Source organism: Sus scrofa, chromosome 4, assembly GCF_054392235.1.
Source record: "Sus scrofa isolate SSC_HxYL_T2T_F1_AM1 chromosome 4, Sscrofa_HxYL_maternal_Yorkshire_Landrace_v2.0, whole genome shotgun sequence".
Lineage (NCBI taxonomy): Eukaryota > Metazoa > Chordata > Mammalia > Artiodactyla > Suidae > Sus > Sus scrofa.
Window position 1 is genome coordinate 116,237,067 of NC_139386.1, and position 13,413 is coordinate 116,250,479.

Consider the following 13,413-nt stretch of genomic DNA (forward strand, 5'->3'; position numbering starts at 1 on the left):
ATTTATCTAAAAAATAATCTAAATATATATATTTGGGAGTCCCCCTTTGTGGCTCAGAGGTAATGAACCCAACTCATATCCATGAAGATGCAGGTTCAATCCTTGGCCTTGATCAATAGGTTAAGGATCTGGCATTGCTGTGGCTGTGGCATAAGCTGGCAGCTGTAGCTCCAGTTTGACTCCTAGCCTGGGAACTAACACATGCCACAGGCGTGGCCCTAAAAGGCAAAAAAAAATATTTGCCTTCTCTTTGCCCCTTTTTAAGTTTTTTTGTCTTTTGTCTTTTTAGGGCATGTGGAGGTTCCCAGGCTAGGGGTCTAATCAGAACTGTAGCCGCTGACCTACACCACAGCCACAGCAATGCCAGATCCAAGCCTCATCTGTAACCTACACCACAGCTCCCTGCAACTCCGGATCTTTAACCCACTGAGCGAGGCTAGGGATCGAACCCAAAACCTCATGGTTCCTAGTTGGATTCATTAACCAGAGCCACGATGGAAACTCCTAAGTTTTCATTTTTAAAAATTTTATTGGAGTATAGTTGACTCACAAAGTTTTGTTAGTTTCAGGTGTACGGCAAAGTAAATCAAGTATACATATGTATATATCCATTCCTTTTCAGATTCTTTTCCCATATAGGTTATGACACACTGTGGAGTAGATTACCCTGTACTACACAGTAGGTACTTGTCACCTCTCTTTTTTATATAGAAGTGTATATATGTCACTTCCAAGCTCCCAAGTTATTATTCCCACACACATTTCCCCTGTGGTAACCATAATTTTGGTTTTTAAAATCTTTGATTCCGTTTCTGTTTTGTAAGTTCTTTTGTTATCTTTTTTATTAGATGCCACATATATTGGTGATCTCTGTCTTTGGAGAAATGCCTGTTTAGAGCATCTGGTCATTTTTTGGTATAGAGCTGTATGAGATGTTTGTATATTTTGGAGATTAATCACTTGGTTGCTTCATTTGCAAAGATTTTATCCCATTCTGTGGGTTATCTTTTGTTTTATTTATGCTTTTCTTTGCTTGCAAAAGCTTTTAAGTTTAATTAGGTTCCATTTGTTTATTTTTGTTTTTATTATCATTATTCTAGGCAGTGGATCAAAAAAGATGTTGCTATGATTTATGTCAAAGAGTGTTCTGCCTGTGTTTTCCTCTGGAGTTTTATAGTATCTGGCCTTATATTTAAATCTTTAATCCATTTTGAGTTTATTTTTGTGTTAGGGAATGTTCTAATTTCAGTGTTTTACCTGTAGCTTTTCAGTTTTCCCAGTACCACTCATTTAAGAGGCTCTCTTGTCTCCATTGTATGTTCTTGCCTCCTTCTTATAGGTTGACCATCTGTGGGGGGATTTATTTCTGTCTTGCCCCTTTGTTTTGTTACACTGTTAAATAGGTTGCCTCAGGTACTTTTAAGAGGTTTCCTAGATAGCGTTGACATGGAGATTGATAGCAGGTTTTATGTCTTGACACACTTCTGAAAGAAGTATTCAGCTGGGAGTTCCCATCGTGGCACATTGGTTAAGGAATCAAACTAGGAACCTTGAGGTTGTGGGTTTGATCCCTGGCCTTGCTCAGTGGGTTACAGATTCGGCATTGCCCCAAGCTGTGGCTACATCACAGATGCAGCTCAGATACAGTATTGCTGTGGCTGCAGTGTGGGCTGGCAGCTGCAGCTCCAATTCACCCCTTGCCTGGGATCTTCCATATGCTGCAGGGCAGCCCTAAAAAGAAAAAAAGAAATAGACCTATTTATATTCATCCATTCAGCAAATATTTATTGATAGCTGTATTGTTCTGTGATGTGCCTTTTCTTTAAGATAACAATGGATCTGTATCACTGCAATAGTATTCTACAGTATGTATTTATCATAATTTAAAAATTCCATTGGAGTTCACATCGTGGCTCAGTGGTTAACAGTCTGACTAGGAACCATGAGGTTGCAGGTTCAATCCCTGGCCTTGCTCAGTGGGTTGGGGATCTGGCGTTGCCGTGAGCTATGGTGTACATGGTTGCAGACGCAGCTCGGATCCCACCTTGCTGTGGCTGTGGCATAGGCCGGCGGCTACAGCTCTGATTGGACCCCTAGCCTGGGAACCTCCATGTGCCGTGGGAGCGGCCCTAGAAAAGGCAAAAAGACTAAAATAAAATAAAATAAAAATAAATAACAATTCCATTAATGAGAGCTTAGTTTATTTCTGGTTTTTCTCTACTAGAAGCAAATCTTTTTTTTTTTTTTTTTTTGGTTTTTACGGCTGTACACACAGCATATAGAGGCTCCCAGGCTAGGGGTTGAATCAGAGCTACAGTTGCCAGCTTGCACCATAGCCGCAATAACGTCTGCGACCTACACCACAACTCATGACAATGACAGATCCTTAACCCACTGAGGAAGACCAGGGATTGAACCTGCATCCTCATGGATCCTAGTTGGGTTCATTAACTGCTGAGCCACGAGGGGAACTCCTAGAAGCAAATCTTAAGGAACATCTTTGTACATATGTCTTTTTATATTTGCAAGTATTTTTGCAGAAATAGGTTCCTGGAAATAGAATTGGAATTGGTGTGTCAAAAAATATATGTATTTAAATTTTTCATAGATAAGAATTTCATGCTGTCAAATTCTCTCTCAAAAATCAATCCCAATTTATATATGTAGATATTTTTTGGCTGTGCTCATGGCATGCAAAAGTCCCTGGGGCCAAGGATTGAACCTAAGCCATAGCAGTAACCAGAGCCACAACAGTGACAATGCCAAGTTCTTACTGCTAGGCCACCAGGGAATTTCCCAATTTATATTCCTTTTTTTTTTTTTCCAGTGGCCACACCCAAGGCATAAGGAAGTTCCCAGACCAGGGATTGAATCCAGGCCACAGCTGTGGCAACACTGGATCCTTTAACCTACTGTGCCAGGCTGGGGATCAAACCCATACCTCCACAGCCACCAGAGCCGCTACAGTAGAATTCTTAACCCATTGCACCACAGGGGAAACTCCCCCAATTTATATTCCTTTTTTTTTTGGTCTTTTTGTCTTTTTAGGGCCACACCCATGGCATATGGAGATTCCCAGGCTAGGGGTCTAATCTGAGCTGCAGCTGCTGGCCCACACCAGAGCCATAGCAACATGGGATCTGAGCCGCATCCGCGACCTACGCCACAGCTCACAGAAATGCTGGATTCTTAACCCACTGAGCAAGGCCAGGGATTGAACCTGCAACCTCATGCTTCCTAGTCGGATTCGTTTCTGCTGCGCCACCACAGGAACTCCCCAATTTATATTCTTAACTCAATGTATGAAAGGGCATTTTTTTTTTTTTTTTGGTCTTTTTTGCCATTTCTTGGGCCGCTCCTGCGGCATATGGAGGTTCCCAGGCTAGGGGTCTAATCGGAGCTGTTGACACCAGCCTACGCCAGAGCCACAGCAACTCGGGATCCGAGCCGCGTCTGCAACCTACACCACAGCTCACGGCAACGCCGGATCGTTAACCCACTGAGCAAGGGCAGGGACCGAACCCGCAACCTCATGGTTCCTAGTCGGATTCGTTAACCACTGCGCCACGACGGGAACTCCTGAAAGGGCATTTTTACCCACACTCTTGCCAACGCTTGATGTTACCAGGTCTTTTTAATTTTTGCAAAACTAGTAGGCCATAAATTGTATCTTCTTTTAATATCACTAATGATGTTGAACATCTTTTCATAAATTTATTGGTTATTTCTAGTTCTGTGAATTGTCTATTCTTTGCTTATTGTTCAACTGGAATTTTGGGGGGATGTTGATTTGAAGATGTTATTTTTATGTTCTAGATGGCGTCCATTTAACTGTTTTTGTGTGTTGTATTTGGTCCTAGTTTGTCCTTTGTCTTTTAACTTTGTTTATGGCAACTACTGTTAAATGGAAGATTAACATTTTACATTTTTAGTGCCAAATTTGGCAGTTTTTAAATTTACCTTTTCTGGAGTTTGTAGCCTGTGTCTGCTTATCTTAAAAATGTTTAGTACTTTAGTAATTAAATATGTTTAACAATATTTGTGGGTTTGAATATAAAAATAACACAAATACTTTAATTCAAAGATTGAAATAATATTTGCGTTGGATTTGAAGTCTCAGTTTATGAAAAAAATACAGATCATTGGAAAATGTTATTGCTTTATTATATATATAATGAATACATGATAGTCATTACATTTCTAATTCTTTCTAGTTATTTGCAATTGGAAATTCATTACTTACGTTTTATATTTATCATTTAAAATTTTGGAATAAGTTATTGTACATGTTACAAAATTGAAAAGGTGCAAAAGGATATATTGTGAAAAGTTTTCTTTATTCTTTATTATCCAGTTTTCCTTCTTGAAGACAACCATTTTTATCAGTTTCTTGTGTCTTTTTCCAAAGATATTTTAAGCATACACACAATATATTATATATATTAATTGATTTTTTTTTTTTGTAGCTGTATGAAGCTGCACCTGCTTTAAACATAATTTGTTCTTGAGGCCAAAAATCATTCACAGTGCCAGAAGCTAAATTAAAATAATTGCTGAATAGAGAACAGCTGTCAGCAGTAAGAAGGGACACATGCTGCACCCCTGTTAAAAACGTTAGCTGATTAGCAGACGAGCTTTGCATTTAAAAAGGCTTTTCTTTTGTATGTTTACTCAAGTGATCTAAAACAAATCTATTTTCTTTCCTCTTATTAAACTGACTTTAGGATCAGAAACTTCTGATTTTTTTCAGACTTGGTATTTCACCCTCAGAATATATACTTCCTGTTATGGAAATGTGATTTGAAAACAAATTATAAAACTTGAAGGGAAATCACAGAAATTAGCCAAATTAACTCTCTTATTTTATGTATGAAGAAATCAAGGCCCATAGAAATCAAGTGACTTGCAATGCCACCCTTATATTTCTGAAGGATTAGACATGTACAAATAAATGATCTGGCAGCAACATGAGTTTTTAGAATGCTATTAAAGAGAGAGCTAGCATTTTTTCTCCCTCTTTTTTTTTTTTAAAGGAAAAGATGCAATAGTCTTATGTTATAGTTTGATATTTTATTAAAAAGCTTCCTAGTACTTCATATCCTTACCTGCATTTTTGCCTGTAAACTGAAATGTGAAAACACTACTATTCAGCGTTAGGCATTTGTAATTCTTAGAATATTAAAGAGAGTGGTTTTTATTGTTTAGGATGGAATTGGGATTTAATGGAGCCTTTCTTAAGCACTTTTTTTCTTGACTGTAAAATTTATAATGGCTTTGCCCAAATTCCCTTAATCTTATGCTTCTGAAGCATTCTTAGCCTTGTACATTCTTCTTCTTCTCTAATTTGTATTATGAGTAAGTAAAAGAACCTCATTGCAAAAGAACATTTGAATATCTATTTGTATTTGGCTAGAAAGCTACCACTGATTTTTTTCATGAAACTTTTTCCATATCTATGTATGGAAATACACATTGAAGTCAATACATTTTTCTATCGCCTTTCTTTTTTTTTCTTATCTATTGTTAACATTTCACCTATAATCTTAGATTTATAAAAATAATTTATTTTTTGTCCCCTAATATATTCTTCTAATCTTAATTCACTAAGATAGTAATCAGTAGGAGTCCATATAGAGACCCCATCTGGAACTTAGTGTCTGTAGGTGTTAATTGTATCTTAGTTCTGAAATGCTAATCGCTTTCCAGCTGGTTTCCAGATAGGTTTTTTTTTTGTTTTTTTTTTTAAGAAAACTCTTGTTTCCTTACCTCACTTAGTCCAGATACTGGATAAAGGTAAACATTTATTTCTTAAAGGAAAAATTCAGAGTTCATGTTTTAATGATTTTTATTTAATAGTAAATCTGTCATTTAATATGAAAATACTGAAACATTCTGGACCCCTCTCCCCCCTCCCAAATTTTGTTTTCCATTTTCAGTGGAATACACTTTATTGTTGGTTCTATGTAAATTCTGCCCGGTAAGTAATTGTTCAAATGTACCATGGGCGGGTAGATCTCCCTTGGATGTTATCAAGGCTGACTGGCTAAGTAGTCAGATGGAAGGGCCAGAGCTTTATGCTTGCAAATGGATGCTTGCAAATGGCTTTTAGAACATTTGGAAACAAAATCATTTACTCTGTACTTTTTAAAAGACATTTCATCATTGATTTCTTTTTTGATCTTAAGTAAATTTAACTATTATGAATACTTACTATGTACTGTACACCTCATTTAAAATATAATTAGTAGTTCCTAAGCTAGTAGTTCCTAATCTTACTGTTTTATAGCCTCCCCTGACAGGAGTATATTTATTACTGAATTCTACCCCTCTGAATTAGAGAAAAATTCTAGCTTTATAGTGATTAGTAGTTTAGGGAGATTAAAAAATGTTTATAAATTATACTCTTATGTATTAAAAAATGTGTATCTAATTTCTAAATTATATGGGTGGGATTTTGGGAACATCTATAAATGTTTTAGAAACAACACACAGTGGGTTAGGAAGAAATAATTCTAAGATATAGTCATTAAGCATATGCCTGTGTTTTATGTTGTATCCAGCAATAGTAAAGTTTATACAAATTAAAATTCTGGGTTGGGCAATTAAAATACCATGCATTTGAATTCTGTAGTATAGAATTAAAACTTGTTTTTTTAAAATTAATTTTAAAAACTCTGAGTAATTTTCAGTTAAGCTACATTTTCTGTATCTATTCAGAATCTAAAGTCGGTGTAAAATACGTATTTGTAAGAAGAACCTATTTCTTCTTCTCTTAGGCTTTATTGATCAGAAATGATAGCAGCATGAAATTTATAGTTATGATTTAAGTGGGACTATTTCCATAGCTTCATAATAACTCCAGAGTTACTTAGTACTTGACTGAATGTTGAATAATATGAGGCCTATAAAATGTTTAATATCATTGGGTGTTTTGAACATTAGAAAATTATAGTCTCAATTCTGTACTAAGTTGTATGATTGGTATATGGTGATTTAAATGAAGTGCCTTCTAAGAACTTAGAGATTAGAGAGGGACTTACCGTTCTTTTTCTGAGAGTTAAATTAGTAAAAGCCGTTGTTTTGCTAGTGAGAATTATCTGAAGATTTGGGGAACGCTAAAGTCTGTAATCAATGTACTCTAAGAGTAATCAAGGGAGACAGTCCTGAAATAGCAGAATTTATGGAGTGAAAAGATCAGTAATTTTATTGTAAACTCCTTTGGACAAAGTCTGTGCACAGGAGGGTGGTCAGCTCAGAAGATAGCAAAGGAAACTCAAAGCATGAGGAGTTGGGCAGCTGCCTGTTGTGGGGAGAGAGATGTGTGATTTGTCTGTTTCCTGAGGTGGGTATGTTCTTATTGTGGAGACAGATATGTGAGATTTGCTTAGACTGATGTCATTAAATATTTGAGTCTTATAGTTATTTTCTCATGCTCTGTTCCCTGTCTACTCTACCACCTTCTCTACATAAGAGAAAAAATGTACTCCTCTGATGAGCATTCTAGTCTGCTAGACCTTTGCACTTCTCATTATGAAGAAATACATTGTCAAAATAGTAGACAAACTGAAAAAAAAAAAACTTGTGTGCCTACATGTATATGTTTATATTTCTGTGAATATGGTTAAAGATAATGGTCCTGTGAGAAAGACACTGTACTGTACTCAGGACACACTGGCTCTGTCCTTAAGAAGTTTACAGAGTGTAGCAGAAATGTAAAATATTGTTCCCTAATACTTTGGAACCAAACAGAAGAAGGCTGGTTAAAAGGTGCAACTGAAGAGACAAAGGGAAAAAAAAAAAAAAAAGAATGATTTGGTTTTTGTAAATATTACATTAATTTTACTTCAGATTAACTATACTAAATATTTCTCTAAGAAACCTGTTTTGTGTAGTTTCTAGACAGGTAATAACACTTGGAAATAAAGCAATAGAACTAATTTTTGTTTTTGTTTTGCTTTGTCTAATATTTAGGCTATCAGCATGACGGCTGAAGAAACAGTGAATGTGAAAGAGGTTGAAATCATAAAGCTAATTTTAGACTTCTTGAATTCGAAGAAGCTTCACATTAGTATGTTGGCCCTAGAGAAGGAAAGTGGAGTCATCAATGGCCTATTTTCAGATGATATGCTTTTCCTGAGGTATGATTTCATTAGTACTGTGAGGTGTTTATAACTCCTTCCAAGAAATGTTAAGTATTAATGAGGTAATAGATACAATAAAGGTAAGTCTTCAAAAATCATGAAAAGGCTAAGTGTAATTTTTAAAATGTTTGTTTTTGTACCAACATCAAATGCTATCACTTACATGTGGAATCTAAAAAAGGGATGCAATGAACTTCTTTGCAGAACATATACTGACTCACAGACTTTGAAAAACTTAGGGTTTCCAAATGAGACAGGTTGCGGGGTGGGAGGATGCACTGAGGGTTTGGGATGGAAATGCTGTAAAATTTGATTGTGATGATTGTTGTACACCTATAAATGTAGTAAAATTCATTAAGTAAAAAAAAAAGATTTATGAGTAGATGTGTCTGCCTTCATTAACTTGAATAAATTTTGGTTAATGAATAGAACAAAAAATAAATAAAAATAAAGTGTTTGTTTTTGTAGTGAACATTTACAAAATAAAGTTTTCTGTAGAATATTTTGAGGAGTAAGATCCAGAGATTCATTAAAAAAAAGAGTCCCAACTCATTGTGCTTGTGGCATCATAATAAAAGTTATTTGATTAAAAAATCAGAGACTCTGGAAAGTTAAAGTATTTCTGAAATTCCTTTTTGTTTAGCCATAGAAATAAAACATACTCATTATAGAAACATATTATTTGTAGAAAATGTAGAAAAGTAAAGAAAAAAAAATTACCCCACCATCAGATACACTGCTGATAATTTTCTGTGCATATTAAAAGAACATAGCAGTTCAGTTGCATTTATAATTTCATATCCTGCTTTGTACATTAAATCATAAGGATTCCCCGTGTGATTACAGATTTGTGCTTTGAAAGTTTTTATTTTTTTATTTATTTTTTTGTCTTTTTGCCTTTTCTTGAGCCACTTCCGCGGCATATGGAGGTTCCCGGGCTAGGGGTCTAATTGGAGTTGTAGCCACTAGCCTACACCAGAGCCACAGCAACGTGGGATTCGAGTCTTGTCTTTGACCTACACCACAGCTCACGGCAACACCAGATCCTTAACCCACTGAGCAAGGCTAGGGATCAAACCCGCAACCTGATGGTTCCTAGTCGGATTCGTTAACACTGTGCCATGACAGGAACTCCTGAAAGTTTTCAATTTATTTAACTTCCTAATGATTTTCCTATTTTTGGAAATTAATTCCAATGTTTCTTAAATGCTCTAATGACCATCTTTTATACATAAGACTTTTTCTGTATCTTGGATTATTTCCTTAGAACAAGATTCTTGGAATTACAGAGCAAAAGAGAATTAACATATTTGCCAAAATGGAAAGCTAAATTTATATCCTTACTTGAATTGGATGGAAAAAGAGAAAATCAAATTTCCAGACAAATGTATTCTATGCTTCTGTGGTACCAGATGCCCTTGACAGAGTATAGATTCTTGGATATATAGTGTTTTTTTAAAATAGGAAAGTCTTAAGAAATGAAGTGTTTCTAACTCATGAAGAAGAAACTTTTTAGAAAGCTTTATTGTTTTAGGAGAGTTGGTTTAAACTTGTTGGACTTCCCTGTATTTAGTATTATGAATATCATTTAGTCCCAGGGAGCTTAGTCAATGGTACAGTCAGAAACCAACTGAGGCAGTGTTCCTTGGCCCTGTCTTTTAAGCATTGCTACTCCTGGAGTGGCTAGCAGTGGCTGCTCCTAGCAGTGGCTCTCATATCCCCCTGCAGAAAGTTGTTGGTTTGTGATGAAGTTGTACTGCTCTGAAATGAAATGCAAAGAATTATAGAATAGTAAGTTTTTCATTAAATTAAATGTATTCATTTTAAAGGGCTGGCCTTTGAAATTTGTGTCCCTCCTGCTTTTTAAATATTAAATATCCCTTTATAAAAAGGGTATGATAGGAGTTTCTGCCATGGCTCAGTGGAAGTGAATCTGACTAGCATCTGTGAGGACACAGGTCCCATCCGTGGCCTTGCTCAGTGGGTTAAGGATCCAGCAGTGCCATGAGCTGTGGTGCAGGTCACAGATGAGGCTCAGATCCCGTGTTACTGTGGCTGTGGCGTAGGCCAGCAGCTGTAGCTCCGATTTGACCCCTAGCCTGGCAACCTCCATATTCTGTGGGTGTGGCCCTTAAAAAAAAAAAAGACAAAAAGAGATTATGATAAAGATTATGATTGCTTTTTATTAATATTCATTCTTTGTAGAATCAAAACTTGCCAGTCCAATGTAGATTCTCCTGGCTATTTATTCCTTTCTAAATTTTACTGTTTTTTAAAATGCATAAGTAGGAAAATTACTGTTATAAAAGAACAACAATATGAATGCCTTATACCTTTGGAAGTTCCCATAGACCACTTAAGTAGGATGAAATCTGATCTTACTCCTTACTGTTTCCATTCTCAGAGTATAAACTTTATTTTTTATTTTATTATTTTTAGGGCTGCACTCACGGCATTTGGAAGTTCCCAGGCTAGGGGTCAAATCAGAGCTATAGCTGCTGGCTTACACTACAGCCACAGCAATGCCCGATCCAAGCAGGGTCTGTGACCTACACCACAGCTCACAGCAATGTGGATCCTTAACCCACTGAGCAAGGCCAGGGATCAAACCTGCATCCTCATGGTTACCAGGATGGATACGAATTCGTTACCACTGAGCCACAACAGGAACTCCCTCAGAGTATAAATTTTAGTGTCAAATGCTGCAAAGATGATGAATTCACAATTTAGAGCAGGGTTTTTCAACCTTAGCACTATTAACATTTTGGGTCAGATAATTCTTTGTTATGTGTCAGGTTATCCTGTGCATTTTAAGATGTTTCCTGGCATTTCTGATCTATACCCAGTAGATGCCAGTAGCACCCCATTCGTGACAACCAAGAATGTCCCCAGATAGTGCCAGATGTCACTAGGAGGCAAAATTGCCCCCAGATGAGAACTGTAGATTTGATGAGAACTGTAGTTTTAATGAGACTGGAACATACCCACACTGGCCCCTAAATAGTACAAAATAACTTTAAACTGTAAAATTAATAGGGAAATAAACTTTTAGACTTAGTTCAATGTTTTTACATAGGTGAAAAAAGCACATATGTTTTAGAATGAGGAGTAGGTGCAGATTAAAAAGTTCTTCTCAAATAGCATAGGTTGTTACAAATAAGTTGTGAAAAAGTTTATTATAGTGGTTGAACTAAGTAAAATATTAATCTCATTAACTGCTTTGTGGTGTTCTAATGCCATCTCGTCATCTATTCTGCTATTAATTAGTGTAACACAAATTTCATAGCATGCATGTAATTTTCTCTATATAGGCAGCTAATCCTTGATGGTCAGTGGGATGAAGTTCTTCAGTTCATTCAGCCTCTAGAATGTATGGAAAAATTTGACAAAAAAAGGTAAGATTTCATCTGAAATTTTTAGTGTCTTATCATTGGTAGAAGCTTGGCAAAACAAAACAGTAAACAAAAATTTAAAAACAAGACCTTTGCTAGAAAATAGTACACCCAATCCTATTGAGTTGAAGGACAGATTGCATGTACTTCACTTAGTTGAAAATCTAATGTATAACGTACTTGGTTAACAGTGTCAATATATAAGAGATCACAGGGACCACGTCTGAAGCTGTTGTTTCTTCATAATGGTATGAAGATTTTAAAGATGTCATTCCATTGTTTCCCGGACTCTGTTATTTCTGATAGTTATCCTTACTTCTCTTGTATGTAACGTTTCTATTTCTTCTTCTTCTACCAACTGCCTTCAAGATTTTCTCCTTATCTTTGGTTTTCAGCAATTTGATTTTGATGTGTCTAAGTGTGGTTTATTTGTAGTTTTCCTGCTTGGGGTTTGCTGAGCTTTTGGATCTATAAGTTTATGTCTTTCATCAAATTTGGGAAATAGGAGTTCCCATTGTGGCTCAGTGGGTTAAGAATCTGACATAGTATCCATGAGGATGGGGTTTTTTCCCTGGCCTTGCTCAGTGGGCTAAGGATCTGGCATTGCTGCAAGCTGCAGCATAGGTCACAGATCTGGTGTAGCTGTGGCTATGGCATGGGCCAGCAGCTGCAGCTCTGATTTGACCCCTGGAACTTCCATATGCTGCATGTGCAGCTGTAAAAAAAAAAAAAAAAAAAAAAAAATTGGGAAGTTTTGGGTAGTATTTCTTCAAAACTTTTTTCTGCCCCTGTCTCTTTTTCTTCTAATAATATGGTATTAGACAGACTGATAGTGTGCCACAGTTCTGAGACTCTGTTCCTTTTTTTTTTTTTTTTTTTTTTTTTGCTATTTCTTGGGCCACTCCTGCCCAAGAAATAGAGGTTCCTGCCCAAGAAATGGAGGTTCCTAGGCTAGGGGTCAAATCAGAGCTGTAGCCACCGGCCTACGCCAGAGCCACAGCAACGTGGGATCCGAGCCAAGTCTGCAACCTACACCGCCGCTCACGGCAATGCCGGATCATTTAACCCACTGAGCAAGGGCAAGGATCGAACCCACAACCTCATGGTTCCTAGTTGGATTCGTTAACCACTGCGACATGACGGGAACTCCTCTGTTCCCTTTTTAAAAGCCATTTTTTTTCTGTATATTCTTCAGTCTGGATTATTTTTATTGATTTATTTTCAATGTTTATTGACACTTTCTTCAGTTGTTAGCAATCTGCTCAAAAACAATAATTTTTTTTCATTTCAGATACTATACTTTTTAGTTTCAGAATTTACTTCTTCTCTAATTTTTGGCTGAGATATTACAGTCTGGTCATTGGCTATATTTCCCAATAATCCTTTGAACATATTTTTAGTAATTGCCTGTTCACAATAGTCTTTGTTTGCTAATTCAAACTTTTACGTTCTGTCAGGCTCAGTTTCTATTGATAGCCTTTTCTCTTAACTATGACTGACTTTTTTTTTTTCTTAACCTGTCTAGTCACTTTTTAAATGTATTCTGCACATAGTGGATTCATTCTTGAAACTCTGGATTTCTGTTATCTTTGTTTTGAAAGATACTGATTCTTCTTCAGGCAGGGAGTTCACTTTGTTATACACAGAATACATACTCTGTCCCTCAGTTAGTGGACATCAGCTGAAATCTCTGCTCAGTTATTTAGCCTTCAGTCTGTTGCTTTCCCTGGTCTTTGGAGTCCTCTTTATATCTTCAGTTTCAGGGATGGCCAGGGATTTAGGCACAGTGTATACAGTAGATTTTGGTGTGTTGTTTCATTATGGTTTCTTTCTTTTTTTTGGATCTTCTAACCCTCCCACCACTTTTCAGCTGTTCTGAC

The 13,413-nt window shown here is 36.4% G+C and overlaps 1 protein-coding gene across 9 annotated transcripts in view; it reads left to right on the forward strand.

Moving 5' to 3' along the window:
- Nucleotides 1-13,413, forward strand: part of WDR47 (WD repeat domain 47) — a 70,087-nt gene that overhangs the window by 11,881 nt on the left and 44,793 nt on the right. For 8 of the 9 annotated variants that reach the window (XR_014844589.1, XM_085023759.1, XM_085023754.1 and 5 more), the window contains 2 exons: nt 7,972-8,138; nt 11,453-11,536. Coding sequence is in view for 7 of the 9 variants with exons in the window: in XM_021090094.2 (XP_020945753.2) it covers nt 7,972-8,138; nt 11,453-11,536 (251 nt within the window). In the remaining 2 variants the exon portion in view is untranslated. Of the gene's footprint in view, nt 1-2,626; nt 3,311-3,586; nt 8,139-11,452; nt 11,537-13,413 lie in introns of those variants that run through there. The other variant, XM_085023756.1, reaches the window with a different exon arrangement.